This window comes from Bos indicus x Bos taurus, chromosome 28, assembly GCF_003369695.1.
Source record: "Bos indicus x Bos taurus breed Angus x Brahman F1 hybrid chromosome 28, Bos_hybrid_MaternalHap_v2.0, whole genome shotgun sequence".
Taxonomy (NCBI): domain Eukaryota; kingdom Metazoa; phylum Chordata; class Mammalia; order Artiodactyla; family Bovidae; genus Bos; species Bos indicus x Bos taurus.
The window spans coordinates 27,321,079-27,339,861 of record NC_040103.1 but is presented as its reverse complement, the minus strand read 5'-3'; the positions used below and the strand labels follow the sequence as shown (position 1 = coordinate 27,339,861).

The 18,783-nt window shown below is 51.7% G+C and overlaps 1 protein-coding gene across 2 annotated transcripts in view; it reads right to left on the bottom strand.

Annotated features, from left to right (window-relative positions):
- Positions 1-17,319, bottom strand: part of UNC5B (unc-5 netrin receptor B) — a 91,372-nt gene extending 74,053 nt beyond the window's left edge. For both annotated transcript variants that reach the window (XM_027530412.1, XM_027530413.1), the window contains exon 1: positions 16,764-17,319. In XM_027530412.1, coding sequence (XP_027386213.1) covers positions 16,764-16,842 — 79 coding nt within the window. In that variant the 5' untranslated portion in view covers positions 16,843-17,319. The remainder of the gene's footprint in view (positions 1-16,763) is intronic.
- Between the last annotated feature and the right edge of the window lie 1,464 nt (positions 17,320-18,783).

Below are 18,783 nucleotides of genomic sequence, written 5' to 3'. Positions count from 1 at the left end.
CTGGTCCAGTGGCTGTGATGAGGAGACGGGAGGATGGTTTAATTCTGGCTCCCAGCAGCCCCTTTCCCTGGAGAGGCCAGACTCTCTGCTGGCCTTGCCCTTCCCTCTGCAAGCACCCAGGGTGGGGCAGAGGAACATGCTGTCAAGGGCATAATAAACGACTTATTGATTGGCAAGCAGAGTTCTCAGGGCTCGGACCATGACCTTCCGGCAATTACGCCCTCCACTGCCTGCCCAAAGCCCCTCCTGCTCTGCAGAGACTGATGTCTGGCTTGGCCCCTTCCCCCCAGACCACTGGACCTGCAGGGGCCTAAGGAGCACAGACAACCCCCTGCAGGCTCCTCCCCATGCTACCATATGAACATATGACTACATGCTGCATGGGGAGGAACATGTAAGAAAAGCCCTTTTAGTGAGGCCAGAATCACATGGCTGGAAGGTTCTGCATTTCACAAAGCAGCTCCAAGTTCTGTCCACTCACCAATCACTCCACAAATTATCATCAAGCAGCCAGCACTCACTGGGACATCCAGGGAAGTACACAGAGGATAAAACCTGGACCCAGCCCTGGAAAGTGGATGCAGAGAGGGATCCTGGAAGAAGCACTAGACTTGGAGTCCAGAGGCTAAGGTTAGATCTAGACTAGGCTCTGACTCCAAAGCTGGGAGATTAGCAGGGATCACTTCACTTCTCCAAGCCCCATTTTGCTCCTTTGCTAGGGTCTTCCTCCCAGAGACGTTCAGTTCAGTTACTCAGTCGTGTCCAACTCTTTGCAACCCCATTGACTGCAGCACACCAGGCTTCCCTGTCCATCACCATCTCCTGGAGCTTGCTCAAACTCAGGTCCATCGAGTCGGTGATGCCATCCAACTATCTCAGCCTCTGTCATCCCCTTTTCCTCCTGCCTTCAATCTTTAAGAACTAAATAGCCCATTGGGTTCAAATTGGCCAATATGGGCACAAGAGCAGGCCCAAGAGCAGGAGGGAGGCCGGGGGCCCAGAGGGCCTGAAACACACGTGATGGGCAGTGGAGAGTATGTGGATGGGACCCTCACAGGTAAAGGAAACAACAAATTAAGCAACCACCTCCGCATCTTCCACAGCTCTGAATGGAGGTGTACAGTACAGAATGGAGTGTGTGTGCGTGCACAGGTATGTCACAAGGGACTGGAAAGGAGGATCTAATACCCACCTGAGCCCCAAGGAGCAAGGTACAGAGCCTTATGTAAGTAGATAATAAATAACATATTCCACATTATGCAAAGCCCTTTGCATACATGAATAATTATGATGTTGGTCCCACCTCCTGCCTGTGTAGCCAATGGTGTAGGATTCATTATCCCCCATTCAGTAGAAGAGGAAAGTGAGTCCCAGGAGGCTGCAGGACCACATGGATCCAGGAGTTACAATTCAGGTGACTTCTGGGTCCTGCCCCTCTCCTCTCTATCTTCCTCGAGAACAGCACAGGAAATCTGTCTCCCCACGCAGGGATCACTGCCCAGACCTTTAAGCAGACCAGAACTGGTCATTTGATGAGCAAACAGAACGTTGTCAAGAAGCCATGAAAAAAGGAGGAGAAAAGAGGTCTGGGGAAAAGAGGTCTGGGTCCAGCCTGGTCTTATACCTACTTCTTTCTTACATGAAAGGTAGCGGCCTTTAGATACTATTTTGTGGTTTGCTTCTTTTACTTGTCAGTATGTCCTAGGAATCTCACCATCTCAGTTCTTAGAGAGTTTTAGGGTCACTTTTCACAGCTGCATAGTACTCCAACGTGTGGTTGTATCATAGTTTATTCAGCTCCTCTACCAGCGTGTTCAGGTTACTTCCAATATTTTGGAATTACAAATAATGTTGTAATCATTCACCACGAGCATAAGTATTTTTATATTGATAAAAGTGTACTTTAACGGTAGATTTCTAGAAGTAGGACTGTTCGGCCAAATAATAAAGCATATATGAAGTTTGTCAAGTATTGCTATATTAGCTCTCCAAAGGACTGTACCAATTTGCATTTCCAACAGCAGTGTCTGAAAGTGCCTGTTCCCCACTGCCTCCCCAGTGGAATGTTTGGTCACAATTTTTAATTTTTTCTAGTCTTGTAAGAAGTGGTATCTCAGAGTTGTTTTAATTTGCTTCTAAATATGAATGAGTTGTAACATCTTTTTTCATGTTTGAGTGTCACTGTTAATATCTTATTTTGTGAATTATTTGTTCATGGCTTTTCCCACTTTTAAAAAAAAAATATTTTTATTTATTTTTATTGCCCCTGGTCTTAATTGTGGGATCTTTAGTTGTAGAATGTGGGATCTAGTTCCCTGACCATGGATCAAACCTGCGCCCCCAATGTTGGGAGTCAGCCACTGCAATACCAGGGAAGTCCCCTTTTCCTACTTTATAATCAAGTTTTTTGGTCCTCAATATTTAAGAGTGTTTTAATGTATTAGGGATATTAGTCTTTTGTCTGTGGCATGTATTATGGACATTTCCTCCTCGTTTGTCAAATATTTGTATTTGACTTTCCTTAGTACTCCTGCCTGGAAAATCCCATGGGCGGAGGAGCCTGGTGGGCTGCAGTCCATGGGGTTGCGAAGAGTCGGACACAACTGAGCGACTTGACTTTCACTTTTCACTTTCATGCATTGGAGAAGGAAATGGCAACCCACTCCAGTGTTCTTGCCTGGAGAATCCCAGGGACGGGAAGCCTGGTGGGCTGCCATCTATGGGGTCACACAGAGTCAGACACGACTGAAGCGACTTAGCAGCAGCAGCAGCAGGGTGCTTTATTGTAAATTTTTTAAAATTTTTATATAATAAAAATTAGCAAGTTTTAATTTTATTGTCTCTGGATTTTGAGTCATAGAAAGCCTTCCCCTACCCCAACACTGGGCTTCCCGGGTGGCTCAGTGGTAAAGAATCTGCCTGCCAACACAGGATATGCAGTTTCAACCCCTGGGTGGGGAAAATCCCTGGAGGAGAGCGTGGCAACCCATTCCAGTATTCTTGCCTGGAGAATCCCCATGGGCAGAGGAGCCTGGCAGGCTACAGTCCATAGGGTCAAAAAGAGTCAGACACAACTGAGCATGCACACATCCATACACCCCAACATTAAAGAGAATTCACCTGAGTTTCCATCTAGTACTACCTGTATGATACCTCTGTTTACATTTAGATTCCTAATCCATTTAAAGTTTGTTTTTCTGTTTGGTGTAAAATATGAATCAAAGATTATCATTTTCTAAATGGCAACTCAGTTGTCCAAGCAGCATTTATTTAAAAGTCTGTCTTTAGCCCAGTGATCTGGGATGTCACCTCTGTATATACTATATTTTCATATGCATACGGGTCTAATTTTGGGCTTTCTCTTATTTTCGACTGGTTTATCTGCCAATTCAGGCAACCAGTTTCACATTATTTTAATTATACAGGGATTATAGTATGTTTTAATATCAGTAGGGATAGTTTTACTTCTTTATCCATTCTTGGGCCTCTAATTGATCTCTCTTGTTTAATTACATTGGCTAATACTTATAGCAGTGTTGGATGTAAGAAAAATGGTGGGTGTCCATGTTTTATACTGATCTTAATCGAAATGGTTTTAGTGTTTTCTCATTAAACAAGATACTGGCTTTAGGATCAGGATATATATATATGGGTCTTCCCTGGTGGCTCAGTGGTAAAGAATCCACCCGCAATGCAGGAGACATGGGTTCGATCCCTGGGTGGGGAAGATCCCCTAGAGAAGGGAATAGCAACCTACTCCAGTATTCTTGCCTGGGAAATCCCATGGACAGAAGCCTGGCAGGCCACAGTACATGAGGCTACAAAAGAGTAGGACACAACTTAGCTAAACAACAGCAACATATCAGTATATATTATACTAAAAACTATTCTTTCTTTCATTCCGATTTTCTTGAATGTTTATATCATGAATAAGTGTCGAATTTTGTCCAAGGCATTTTCAGCATTTATAGATATAATCACATGATTTTGTTTCCTTAGATTCATTAATATGGTATACGATACTAATTTGGCACATGTTATTAATATTAATGGATTAGTCTTGAATCAACTTTGCTCTTCTAGAATAAAAAAGATTTAGTCATTATATATCATTTTCTTCAAAAAGGCTGGAATTGGATACCAATGACGACAGCTACCACTTATTGAACGCTTTCTCTGTCCTCTACATGCATTATTGTCTGATTTGATCCTCAGGATATTGATGTGAACCCATTTATCATTCAGTGATGAGTGAACAAATTGGTTTATCATTCCCATTTCATAGATGAGGAAACTGGGCCAACATTGGTGAAGCTGCCTTACCGACATCACACAGCTAGCAAATAAGAGAGACAGGATTGAATTTTGGGTCTCAGTGATTACAAAGGCCATAGCAATACATGGGTAGCATTATTTAGCTGTTATTTAGATACAATTAAAATGCTTAATATTTGATAAGGTGTTAGAAGAGGAACACCTCTGTAGGAACTGGGGGGAGGGTCTGCCCCTACTTTCCTGAACCCTGAGCTGCCCTCCTCAGTCTATTCTGCCTGAGCTCAGCAGAGGAAAGATGTGAGAGGCTGTGAGGACCGCTCCCGCAGGCTGCCCCCAGGCCAGGCGGCAGCCCTCAAGGACTGCCTCGTCCCCTTCCAATCTCAGCCTGGCTCAGTCCCAGCATTTATGTCTCAGGCTCTGGACAGTGTGGAAACAACTCGGAGAATGAAGACGGGTCCAGGAAGGTGGTGGGCTATGAGGGAACAAAGTGTAGGGAAGAAAACTAACCTCCACTCTCTGCTGGTCCTGCTTGCCCTGTTTTCTAAGAACAGGCAGTCAGCCGAGGGATTATGTAACTTCTGGTGGGCATGGCAGATGGCGTGCTGGCTCGGACACATCAAACCCAGCACTGACACTAACCTTCCCTGACGTGGAACCCCAGCCTCCCCTTCTCTGGGGTGTGGAGCAGAGAGGGATGGGAAGCGACCCAAACTCTTGTCATCCAGCTCAATAGCCAGGGCCAGCCAGGCCACAGGGAGAAGCCAGGGCCCACCCGCAGCGGGAGGTTCCAGCCAGGGAAGTGGAAACACGGGCCCTCTCCTACCTGCCCCACAGTGAGCAGCTCCCGGGACGTACTGCACAGCCCCTGGGGATAGACCTTGCTGTGTGGGCCTCCTTCCTACTCAGATCAGCAACCCCTGGGGTTTGGAGAAGTTTCCAAAGCACCTGTCCAAGCATTTTCTCCCTGAGCCCTGCCTGCATTTTATTCCTTTTGCTGATGGGTAAACTGAGGCTCAGAGTGGGCTAGTGATTTGGTTGTCACACAAAGACAGAGTTGGTCTCAGGGCTGTAGCTTCCAGACTCCTAGTCCAGTGCTCTTTCCAAATGCGTATGACAATGCAGGCTTCCCCTCGATGTAACCCCCAGGCAGATCATCAGGTCATCCTGTGGGCCATCCTGAACCTTAAGTCTAATACTTGGTGTGTCAATAGGGTAATATTGGAAAGAAAGGAGGAGTGTAAATCAGTGGTTTGCAGATTGCTTTCCTCTCAGGTAGAAACAAAAAGGAGCTGACCTTTACTGACCATGCCCCATCTCGTTTCATCCTCCCAACAACAACCAATCAGGCCCCGATTCACAGTGAGGTGATGCAGGCTCGGGGAGTTATAGTTAGTTGTCGGAGCCAGGACTTGAACTCAGTTTACTGATTCTAGGGCAGACCATCTTCCACTGGACAGATGAAGACACTGAGGCCCAGAGAGGGAATGGGATTAGCTCAATGACACACAGCAGATTAGCTGCATGGCTAGGATTAGATCCTGATCCTCAACTGTGAGTTCTTTTTGTATGTATGCGTCTGTACAGAGCCGGGTGCACCAGCAGGAAAAAGTGGGGCCAGATCAGATGTGCAGATCAGCTCTGGCTATCTCGTGCTGCCAGGCAGGAGCTCCAGATCAGTGTTGGGGACTCCTGGCAAGAGCCAGCAGGTGCCCAGCTGTGAGGGTGGCAGTGGGGCTCGGACTACTGCTGCCTCGGCTAAGCGCCTGGGGGTATTTAATCTCCTAGGGATGCTCTCTGAATGTTAACATTGGATGTAGTGCTGGGGGAGCCTGCCTTAGCCAGACTCTGCAGCCAAAACTGCTCCCCTGCATCAAACCCAGCTCTTGCCAAGATGCTGGTGGCAGCTGTTCTGGAGGGCTGAGGTCTTTGGGCAGACCCTGCCAACAAACTTTCAGATATACTGTCTCAGCCCTTGCCTACTCCCAGGTCTCAGGACCAGTGTATCTGGAATGGACATTGTCTTGAGCCGCTAGACAGCAGGGTAGAGGGGACTGATCAATGGGTTTGGGGCTGCAAACTGGAAACAAACATCTTCAAAGGCCCTGGACCAGCCAGATGGGCCTCGTGAAGGCCACCTTGCAGCTAAGTACAGCGTTCACCTGCCAGTCTGCTTCCTCTGAGCACAGGCACAAAGGGCACGTGACTGCAGTCCTTGATCAGTTCTTTGTGGCTCCACTGGATTTCATGAATAAATTCTTTCCTACCTCAGGGTTCTGACCGATGAAGACTTGGCTCTGATTTCCATGGTACCCCATGCACAGTACGTGGTCAAAGATGGAAAGCAGGAGAAAATGAAGGGAGAGAAGCAGGCAAAGCGGGGGTGGGGTGGGGGCTATAAGCCAAGCAGTCAGACTCTTCTAAAACAGGAGCAAGTCCGACGTGTGGCGGGGAGTGAGCCACAGCAACCTCCTGAGCGAGGAAGGCCTGCACGAATTCCTCCTTCATCTGCCCTGCAAGTGTTTATCAAGCTCTCTCTTTGTGCCTGGGATGGTGCTGTGTACCAGGGACATGTGACTGAGCAAAATCAGCCAAATCATACCCAGTCTCCCTAGGCATGGAGTGTCACAGCTGCTGTCCCATCACATCGTTGTTTCAACCTCAGCCTGCCTCCACTCACTGACCCTGCCTCCTCACCCCCAGGCCCCTGGCTTGAATGACAAGGAAAATGAAGGGTGGGAAGCTGCTCCATAAGGCATTCCCCACTCTACCCCATGTCACACCTGAGTCCCGTCTCTGAGTCTCACTCTGTCCTGCAGAGTGTCACAGAATGAGCAAAGGTGGGATGGGGAGGAAGCCAGGAACAGCATTCCTAGAACCCCCGCTCAACTTCTTGTAAGCTCTTCATCCTCCATGGGTGCCCAGGCCCAGGCTGGGCAGGCGGGCGCCTCTGATCGCATTACAGAGCTGCCTGCCTTCAGCTCCGTCTCCTGATGCCAGTAATGCCTCTAGACGCTACTCAAGGCCTCTGGGGGTTGCAGGCTTCTGGTTGATCTCAGCAGAAGACGTTCCTCCCAGACCTTAGGGATATCTCTTGATATCCACCAGGCCTACCTAGGTAGGTCTCAGGGACAGAAAAGGTGGCCTCCTTCTTCTTGCCCCTCTCCCTGACTCTCTGGCCTACCAGGAAGCTGCCACCAGGAACCCTCTGACCCCTGCTTTTCTGCCCAGAGATGTACAGGGAGAGAAGCAGGGCCCAGGCCCAGCCAGGGGGAGACCAGACTGGGGACGGGCGGTGGGGGGAGGCAAGCAGGAGGGAGGCCATGAGAAATCAATGGAACCTGCTCTGTGCCAGGGCCACATGTCTATCTCACATCACATCACCATCCCGGGAAGGCAGGGGGGTCGTCCCCACCCCACAGATGGGGATACTAGGGTACATGGAGGTTCAGCCACACAGCCCTACCACTCAGTAAGAGTCAAATCCTTCTAATTCCAAAGCCTTGGCTCTTTCCACCAGGAAGGGACCCCTGGCTCCCGAAGTCTTGTTTTATCAGATGATCAGATGGCTGAATTCAAAATCCATTTCATGGGTGGATATGTCAGACATTCCCACCCCACGCTTTAATATACACACCCTGTACCAAGAATGCCCTTTTTGTTCACCTGAGCTCTGCTTATCCTTCAAGGCCAGTTAAGTACCACCCTTCCCTCCTCCAGGAAGCCTTCCTTAACCAACCACCTGGGTCCACAAGAGCCTTCTCTCAACACCTGAAGGACTTCCTGTTGTATCACTCGATACTTGGCACCAACAGCAATGAGGAGGAGGAGGACTGAGTGTTACTGAGTGCTTTAGAATGTGCAGAGCACTTGCATACATCATTTCATTCATCCCCACAAGGATCTGATGAGATTGGCACTGTTACCACTTCTCCTTTACAAATGAAGAAACTCAAGCTCAGAGAGGGTAGGTAACTTGCTCCAGGATACACAGCCAAATGCCAGAATAGCCAGGATGTGAACCCAAGGAGTCTGACTGCACAGCCCACCCTCTAAACATCATGCCAGACCCCACTCCAGCACCACAAGCCTGGCACATGACTCACGATTCAGGAAGCAACACAAATCAATCCAAGGGTCAGGCCAGTGCTTTGCCCACCTCTGACCCAGTACCTCCTCATATCAAATGAATGTCCATGTGTACCAAGTTTTAGGGCTGAGTGTATTTGTGTTCCAATGCCTGGTGTGGGGACAGGATTCTTAATCCCCCAATCCTGAGTTCAACGACACTCTACCCCTGGAAATGAAACAGTGAGTGGGATGGCCAGGTCTGGACAGTGTCTGCCTACTGCACCCCACACGGGGCCTCCCTGAGCCTTGGTGGGGGTGGCAGGGTCGGGGGAGCAAGTACCTCTTTGTTCATATGCTCAGGGTGCCTTTGCCAGTGGGGGCCTTCTCTGCCTCCCCAGCCCTGCTTAGCATCTGGTGTTCTCCATCTATGAGGCAGGAGATGCTTATGAAACAGGAAAAAGGGACTGAGGTCCCAGAGGGTGATTTATAGCTTGAGAGAGAGAGAGACCCAGGGCGCATAATGCTCACAAGGGCATTCTGGTCAATATATTGACTTTCGAGAGGGGCCTCTGTAAACACAGTGGTTCTGGGCCTTGGTCACCTCTGTCTCTTGCTGGGGCCTCTTCAGATGAAACCAGATCAAAAATCCTAGAGCCCTTAAGGATGGTTCATCCTTCCACCTTTCCCACATCCTGAATTTACAGAGGGGACCCAGAGAAGGAAATCACTTGCCTAAGGTCACACAGCAGAGAAAGAGTACAAGCCAGAACCTCCCAACTCCCAGGGCAGGAGTTGCCCAGGTTCAGGCCCTGAACCTCCTGGCCTTCTGGAGGGGGTCGTCTCTGGCATTGCAGGGCTGTGCCTGAGTGCTCCCTGAGCTCATTGTGTGCCAGGCCCTGAGCTAAGTGGTTTATCATATATGAGGTCATGTGAGCCCCAAAACAACCCTGTGAGGACAAAACTATCATTACCCCCATTTTACAGGTGAGGAAACTGAGGCAAAGAAGAGTTCCGTGAGCTGCCCAAGGCCATAGGGTTAGTAAGTAGCAATGCTGGCAATATTAATCTACTCAGAACCTCAGTTGGCCACACCACGCACCTGCAGCTGAGGTCCTGAGGGTCCTCTGTGAGGAGAGGGGTTGGAGGGGCTGGGGGTTCCTAGAGGTGTTGACAGTTGAGCTTGTCCTCTCTAGCTAGCTCGTGGCAGTAGCTGGGCTGAGGATTCCGTCCTTCGCTTGTACTCCACTCTGTGTTTTCTGGTGGGGGCCTGGCAGAAGGCAACACAGTATACCTTCCCACACCTCCATCCCCAGCAGAATCCCTATCATTGCTTAAAAAGTGTTTTCTGGGCTCACTCCATCTTCAAGAACCACAGAGAGCGAATCAAAGAATAAGAAATCTTTTCCTCTCAAGTGCCAGCCCCAAGCTGCAACTCCTCAGAGGTAGTTGAGAGAGGCACCACCCCTTCAGCTGAACCTGGGAGGGCCAGGATGGAAATATGGCTGAAAGCTGGCCCACCAAGGACTGGTGTCCACACAGGATGGAGCCCTTGCAGATGCTGGCAGGGCCAACTTCTCAAGATTTGGAGAAGTCTCAGGTGGGCACCCCTGTCCCCATCTTGTCTCCTCTTCAGCAATGCTCTTAGAAAGACCCAAAAAAGAGAGTCAAGGTCTGGCTCACATCACCCTCTCCAGGAAGCCCCAAGGCTCTCTTCCCTGAATAGACAGTTGACTGTTGAACAACTCGGCCTTGAACTGTGTGGGTCCACGTAAAAGTAGATATTTTTTCAATGAACTTTGTACCCATATTTTCATTTTATAGATGTTTAAGCTTGGGGACGAGTTTATGTTTGATTAGAGATTACAATATGGCACCCCACTCCAGTACTCTTGCCTGGAAAATCCCATAGGCTGAGGAGCCTGGTAGGCAGCAATCCATGGGGTCCCGAAGAGTCAGACACGACTGAGCGACTTCACTTTCACTTTTCACTTTCATGTATTGGAGAAGAAAATGGCAACCCACTCTGGTGTTCTTGCCTGGAGAATCCCAGGGACGGGGGAGCCTGGTGGGCTGCAGTCTGTGGGGTCGCACAGAGTCGGACACGACTGAAGCGACTCAGCAGTAGCAGAGATTACAATATGTGGAATCAAAAGAACTGTTTTGAGTCCTGATTCTATCCAAACCATTTCAGCTTCCTGCTCTTGGGTGAGTCATTTGTCAATTTCTTTATTTTTAAGGCTGATGTAGCAAAGATATATTTTCAACTGCTGGGGAGTCAGCGCCCCTGACCCCCACATTATTCAAAGGTCAGCTGCAGTGTCATTGGTCTCATTTGCCACAGAGGCTGTTGGAATGTCACTTACCAATCTTTGGAGTGGACATCAGCATCCCTCACACACGGTAACCACCTTGAGGGCTGGGGCCAGGACTGCTCTGGTTCTGAGCCAGGTCTGAAGTGCGCATCCTAAGTGGCACCCACCTCCCCAGTGGGGTTCTTACAAGGACCAACTGAGGTCTTACATATGAGAGGGTTTTATAATCTGTTAAACAGTAAGTTTATCTGTGGGACTATGATTTTCCTAAAGGTCTCTCTAGTCTACAACAGCACACCTTACCCTAGAGTTAAGGACGGCAGGGGAGCCCTGTGTGACCAAGGAAATGAGGAACAGTGGAGTCCAGGGCTCATGTATGTGTCTCTGTGTCTGCATCCTCTTTTACATCCACGGAGAGTCCCAGGCCCAGCCATGCCTGCCCATGTTGCTCTCCATGGGCGATGCCACTCACCCGAGCTCAGCTTGCTTCTTCCGTGGCAAATTCCCGAGGACCCTACTCCTCCTGGAGGGCTGAAGCAGGAACCTGACCCAGAGCAGAGAGCAGATCTTCAAACCGCAGGACCTGCCACTGTTTTAGGAAAGCAGACTGCAGGGGACCCCAGGACTCGGACTCCTGTCCTCCTGGGGGGAGTCACCCAAGCTCCTGGTCTAGCTAGCTATAGGGCCTGTCTGTGGCCAATCCGTTCCACCTGCCCTCAAGTGAGGGAGCTTCTTGCCCTTCCAACTCCACAACCTGGCATGCAGACCAAATGGATCAAATCTCACTCACCTGGGTGAGTCCCACCTCCTAAGAACACCGGAGCTTCCCTAGTATGGTGGTGACTCACTGTCCCCATGCTACACACACCTGTTTACACACAAACACACCACAGCTGCACCGACTTGCATTACCCACCCCAACCCAAACACATGCACCGCCATCCCCTATGCAAAAGGCACAACTCAAGACACGCCCCCTATCCCTCCTGCACACTTCACCCCACACACACCTAGCACCACACCTACCCTCACCTCCCCTGCACACTCCCACCTCCGCCCACCTCCTTCATACACATTCTCACCCCCACCCCGCCCCGCTCTTCCACGCACACTTTCACACCACAGCCTGCCTTTCTCGAAAAGAGCCGCGCAGCAGCAGGCGGGGAAGCTGTGAGGCGCTGGGGTCAGCCAGTTCTCGGAGGTGAGAAGGCAGCTCCGCGAACTCACTCCTTAACCGTGGCCCGAGAGCTGCCCCGGCTCCTCGGCAGGGGACGGGGTAGAGGGGGCTGGTGAGGGGGCCGAGGAGGACCAGGAGGAAGCAGGAGAGGAAGCGAAGGGGGAGCGGTGGGTGTCGGTGCCGAGATACGTGCGACCCCCAGGTACCCGCGAACTGAATCAGCCCCGCCAGCGCCAGCCTCGGAGATGCTATCCGGGCCGCTTTGTCCGCAAGGGTAAATTCGGGAGCGTCCAGCAACCCAGGGCTTCGGAAGATAAAGAAGAGGGAACAAAGCGGGTAGGGTCGAGGGAGCGGGGAGGTGGCTGATTTATGCCTTCACTTCAGCAAATGTTTTCGCTGCCATTAGCCTCGCCGAAGTGGAGGGTCGGAGAGACAGGGGCGCGGCAAGGACTCGCCTGCCCTGAGGGGGCGCAGTGACTGGAGCTGTTGCTGCTGGCCGCCGGCGTTCGAATCCTGCGCAATCCAGCCGCCCGCCCAACTCCCAGCGGGAAGCCAGGCTTCTCTCAAAAAACACAGAGGAGGGGCTCACCTGGCCCTCGGTCACCTGGTCAGGTTGGGGATAAACTCCCCAAGCTCCAGCGGCACCCGGCTGAGCGCAGGCCCATGGTGGGGCAGGAGGTGGCGCCCCATCCCCAACTTCAGGACCAAATCAAAAGGAGGACACACGTTCCCTCCACCCACCTGAAACTGCCCTTCCTCATATTATTCTAATTACGATATTTTAAGTTTTCCTTAAAAAAAAAAAGGAAAGTAACAGAAAAGCACAGAACACACTTGTTTGGTTTCATTTTGCCTTCACAGTTTTAAACAGATTCCATTTGTGGAAGCTGTTTAGGAAACTGGGGAGGAGGAGGAAGAGGCCAAAAGCGCCAGCCCTGGTCTTAGTGTCTGAATCCTTCTCTCCCTGCCTTGAGAGTAGTTTCTCCCTACAACCAACCCCACAGGCAACCCCTAAATCCCAGCCTATGATCCCTGTTCCTTAACCCTTTCCTCCAGGCCTCAGGGGGCTCCAAGATAGTTCCTTGCTACCCTAATCCCAGCCATAAGGTTCAAATGACCATATGTTTGGCCAGCAGGCCCGGGAGGAGGCTCCAGGATGGGCCATTCAGAAATACCAACCAAGCACTTGGAATGTAAGAAATCCACCTCCCCTTCAGCCTCATCACCAAAGTCCAAACCCTCCTTAGAAGATACTGCAGGTAAGGAAGTGGTAGGCAGACCCGAGCGCCTGCTCTGCCAGCCAGGAACAGGTCACAGGACCTCAGTCCAGGGAAAATTCAACAACAAAACGGGTGCAGGAGATGAGCCCCTAAAGCTTCAAAATAAAAATGTAAACACCTATTTCACCTCCAGCTATACAAATGAGTGTCCAACGCCTTGTGACCCCATGGACTGTAGCCTGCCAGGCTCCTCTGTCCATGGGATTTTCCAGGCAAGGATACTGGAGTAGGTTGCCATTTCCTTCTCCAAGGGATCTTTCCCACCCAGGGATCGAACCCTCTGCTCCTGAATTGCAGACAGATTCTTTACCATTGAGCCATCAGGGAAGCCTCCATACACATCAGTACAGAGCTTTAAAATGCTAACATGTAGTCCTGCAGACCAAGGGAGCCTGGATTGTGATTTTTCTCATGGGGCTCTTACTGAGAGGATCAGTGTTGGAAGACCAGGGATGAAGCTACTTTTGGGCACTTGCTGGTCTCAGGGTCTCACCTTAACCTTTGGCCCAGCCCTGTTCCATCTCTCCCAGCTCCATGCTCCCTGCAAGTTTTGCCCCTGCAAGTCCCAGTCCAACTCAGTTACCAAACCAACTCCATCTTTAGCTGCCTGCCTTAGCCAGGCCTTGATTTTAAAATCTCAATCCCAGACCCATGCGGACAGTCTGCAGCCCAAGTGGAATAAAGGAGCCCTGACAAGAAGGAGGTTTATGAGGCCTGAGTGCAAATCTCAGATCTCTCCCTGAGTCCAAGTGTAGTCCTGGGCAGGTCAGGGCCCGTCCCAAAGCTTCAGCAGTTAAATAAGTGGATTGGAAGAGAGGGGAATTAATTTGTCCTATGGAATTCCCAGTTTGTGGGGTGGGGAGAGAAATTACATACAGAATTCCTCCCCTGCAGTGGTACTCTCACTTTAATGAGAAAAAGAATTAAGACACTCTTGATTTTCCATTTGTTTAAGTGAACTTGGCATTTAGTATAGTGTACAGGAAGACAAGGACAGGCCACCACCAACATACACACACACACACAGAGCAAAAACACTAGGAAAACTCCAATTTTAACCGCACCTTAAAAAGAAGCGTTATCATGACACCTTGGTTCCTTCTCAGCCATCCCAGCCACAGGCCAAGGAAAGGCTCATTAATAGCTCTAGGAAAGGCTGAGGGATAGGTAGGAGGAGATTCCCAGGGCTAACCTCAGCTTTTAAAGTGTCCACTCTGGCCAGTCACTTGCTGACATCTCCTTCTAAGAGTCTGGAGCTTATGGTTCTGGGTTTGATTTCTCCACCATCAAATTTTATGGCTTAAAAAAAATTCTCAGTGCTGTAAAGGGAACTCATTTCCAGATCCACTGGGAATAGGAGTAGGGGAAAGGACAGAGAGGTGCCTGCCCATTCAGGAGAGCTTGGAGACGCCCAAGAAAGACCGTGGATGGGACCGTAAGCAGAAATTCAAAGTGGACTGAATCAGCCTGGCCATTGAACAGGAGCCTTGGATACAATCTGCAATCTGTGGTCAAGAGAAGGTAAGATTTGAGGAAACGCAACATCTTGGCCCTTTTTCCCCCATCTGTGCAGTGGAGCTCATGGGGGATCGCTGGGAAGACCTAATGAATATTCTGAAAGTTGCTCTGTACATTAGAGTACAAGGGCTGTGTAGGAGGAAGGGGCATGTTCTCTGTCTTAAAGGCAGGCTTCTAAGGGCAAAAAGCAGGCTGATCCCACCGGCTGGCCCCTCTCCAGGCTGGTGGGCAGGCAACCCCTGCTGCGCTGAGTAATGAGCACAATTCCAACGCCAGTTCTACTCTGCTAGTGAGAAATCAAAGCCCAGTATTAGAGGCCATTTCTGGCTGGGCACCGATCGTGCCCAAATCCATCAAAGCCCTGGGCCTGGGGTTTCTTTTGGGGAAGGTGGAGGCCGGATGCTTTGTTAAGCAGGCAAGGCGGACCACCCCCAGCCTCCCAAGGGAGCCTACTCTGCAGCTCTGGAGAACTCCAGGCCAATCAGTCTTGTCTTTCTCCTGCCTACCCAGCCCCCCACCCTCAGTAATCTCGGTATTTATTCCTTATATCCTTGCCCTGCTGGTCAAAGACAGCTTCCCAAGACCCAATCCTGCCCGTGTGCCATTTACAGAGACGTCACCAAACCCTTCAATCACGTCCCCTCAGACACCCCAAAACCAGAAACCAACACCCCAGCCCAGCACCTCCCACATCCAACTGCCACTCTTTAAAACAAAGTTGGTCATTCAGCAGCCTGCCCCCTCCCCCATCATTACCTTCCAACTTCAAAACACTGCTTTAAATACCAGAGTCTGCCCAAATCATAATTAACGTGGATCAAATGATTGTGTCGTAACTTTACAACATAGGGCTAGGGGAAAAAAGGAGGCGGGGGGGATGTGCTAAAACCAAGTCCTCACTTGGGCCTGGGCCGTGGGAATCATTAATTCCGGAGTGAAGAATCTTTGACTGCAAGTTGCGGGGGCGGGGAGGCGGGGGTGGGAAGGTCGCGGGGCGGGGGCGGGGGGGGGCAGGAGGACGGCGGACGTCAACACCTCAGCGGAAGGTGGCGGGGGTGGGGGGGGGGGACGGCTGCGTCATCTGTCCACTTTCTGCACCAATTTTCCTGCCCCATTCTCAGCCTCAACTCAGAGGACTCTGCAGGATGCTGCCCTTCCCCACCCTACCTCGAAAGCCCGGTGCTTCGGTTCCGGAGAGAGAGCGAGAGAGGTGGATGGCTCCGGTGCGTCCACCCTGCTCCCCAGGAAGACTCAGCCCAGTCAGCCGCGCCGGACCCAGCTACAGACCAGCGAGACGTGTACACATCCACGGCGGAAGAGGCGGAATAGGAGCTTTAATTTTTAGTAGCCCACCGACTCCCTTAAGGCACCTTGGTGGGTCCAGAGTAGGAGCCTGGCGAGCGCACCCAGCCGACTCCCCAGACGGGGAGAATGTCAGTGATTGATTTAAAAAGAAACCAGGCAGATCGCTACGTACTCCTCTCCTCAACCACCAACACACAGTAAAAAAAAATTCTTCTAGACCCGCGAATCCCAAGATCTCGGGGAAAACTGTACGTGCAAGACTCAGCCCTATTCTCCTCGGTAACCAAACCGCTGCAAGCTGGCCTCATCCAGCTCGTGGAGCGGACCAGTGCTTCCCGTGCTCCCCAGGTTTCTCGCTCCCTCCTTCTAGTCTGCGGATTCCGGTCGGTGCCGCGCTAGGAGCTTGGGCGAGCCGGGACCTGGACTAGGAAGTTGCCAGCGAACCGGGAGCGAGCGCACACCTGGCCTGTGCAGCGACTGGGGGATTTTTTTTTTTTTTACCAGCCGCTGCCAAGCACGCGCGGAACTAGGGGTCCCGTGGAGGCCGGTCCTCCAGGAGGCGCACACCCCGACTCGGATACCATTCCAGGGAAAAGAAGCGACCGACCCCTCCTTTCCAAGTAGGAGCTAGAGGGCCTGCGCACCCCGCGCGAGATGGCTGCACCAATCGCCCACTTTGGTGGGGCAGAGAAATCTACCTTCGAACTTGGGCGCCCTTGCCTCTTTCCCTGCGCGCACTAACAGAGCGATGGACCACCTCAACTTCGGGGCAGAGTGAGGCGCCAGGGTTCCCTTGCCCCCACTCTCCCATGCCCGATAGCTCCCTACCTGCTTGGCTCAGCCTCAGATCCCAGCAGAGCAGCAGCGCCAGCAGCAGCGCGCCCCGCGCTCCGCTCCGGGCCCACATGCTCCCTCGGCCCGGCTCGGGCGCCTCTCCCCCGGGGCTCTCTCCCTGGCCCCAGCCTCGCCGCCGCCGTCTCCGCCGCCGCCGCCTCCTCCTCGCCGTCCTCCCCGGCGCCCGGTCGCGCCAGCTCGTGCCCTCCGTTGGGGCAGAGGCAGCCACGCTTCGCAGAGGGCTGCCGGGCGCTCGGAGCGCGGCGGGTGCCTGGCGTCCGCTCTCCAGTCAGGCTCCGGCGCGCCCCTCTCTGCACTCCCCCGGCTCCGAGACTCGAGCGCTCTCTGGGTTCTCACGTCCTGGCTACGAAGTTGCACGACTGAAGGTTAGAGCGCTCAGCGGCGCTCGCAGCGGCTGACGCCGCGCGGTCCCAACCCCAGTAAGCGCCTTCCTGCGCCCAGTTGCTACCCGCGGCTCCGGCGTCTTCGCCGGCCCCAGCCTCCAGCCACGACGCCGAGCGCTGCCGCTCGCTCACCCTAGTGCGTCTTTGAGCTGAGGAGGACCAAGCATAGCCGGGGCGGGGCGGGGCCTTGGGTGGGCAGGGGCGGAGCCGGCGGCGGGGGGCCTTTCGAGGGGGTGACCGACGGTTCCTTGGGCGCGGCCTCAGCGAAGCTGGGGGCCCTTCAGGGAGGTCCTCGAGAGACGCTGGACCCGGAGCATTGGAAAACTCGGCCTCTGGATCGAAACTGGAAGCGGAGTCTGCCCAGTTTTCCTTTCCAGAAACTAAGGAAGTGTATTTTTGCACTTCCATTTGGCTTGGCTGTGTTAGCTTTCTCCTCTGATTAAACTCAGGACTTTGTCGTTTTTGGTTCCCTGATCTGTACTACTTAAAATCTATGTCCTCTACATGGGAATGGGGTCGGGGTGGGAGTTCTTTCCCAGAAAATGCTCCTTAAATGAGAAAAATCTCAAACTCTCAAGTCCCGGGTTAAGTTGGAACTTACAGCTCTGTGAACTTGACTGTGGATCTGGATCATCCTGGTTAGCCCTACTTGTTGGCATGACCCTGGGCAGAACTGTTTGACCAGACCTGGCTGACCCTCCTGTAGCACCCAGCGCCTAGGATATTACCCCCATCCCAACTGACAATGGGGCACTGGGGAGCCATTGTTGGCTTGGTGTAAATTTGGGCTCTGCCCCTTGCCTGCTGTGTGACCTTGAACAAGTTACTTAACCATTCTGATACTTCATCATCTCCAAAATGGAGAAAAATGATAATACCAATTTTATAAGAGGGTGTAGAACTGTAGGGCTTCCCGGGTAGCCCTAGTGGTAAAGCACCCGCTTGCCAATGCAGGAGACAAAAGAAACATGGGTTTGATCCCTGGGTCAGGAAGATCCCCTGGAGGAGGGCATGACAACCCACTCCAGTATTCTTGCCTGGAGAGTCCCATGGACAGAGGAGCCTGGTGGGCCACAGTCCATAAGGGTCACAAAGAGTCGGACACACTGAAATGACATGGCACAGCACGGCAGAATTGAATTTTTAAAATATGTATGGAGGGAATTTCCTGGTAGTTCAGTGGTTAGGATTCTGTGCTTCCACTGCAGGGACGTGGGTTCAATCCCTGGTCTGGATAAGACCCTACAAGCAGTGCAGCGTGCCTCCCAGGCCAAAGTACAGAAACTGCAGTACAAATGTCAATAATCTCTCCATCTTTCTTTCCAAGATCTCGCCTCTCAGTCAATCTGATTCCTGGTGGAAAATCCTGACCACCCAAGAGTGAGCTTTGGGGCATGAGGAGCCAGGTGGAGTTTGGGGGTTAGGCAGTATCTTGAGATTGAAACCCAGTGACACTAGAAGGGGTGGATCAGCTAATGCCCACAAGGTCCTTCTATGGCCAGGCACCAGGTTAAGCTCTTCATATGCATCGCTTCAGTTAATGCTCACAAGTCTGGGAGGTCAGTACCATTTGTAATCTCATTTTACCTATGAAGAAATGGAGGCACAGA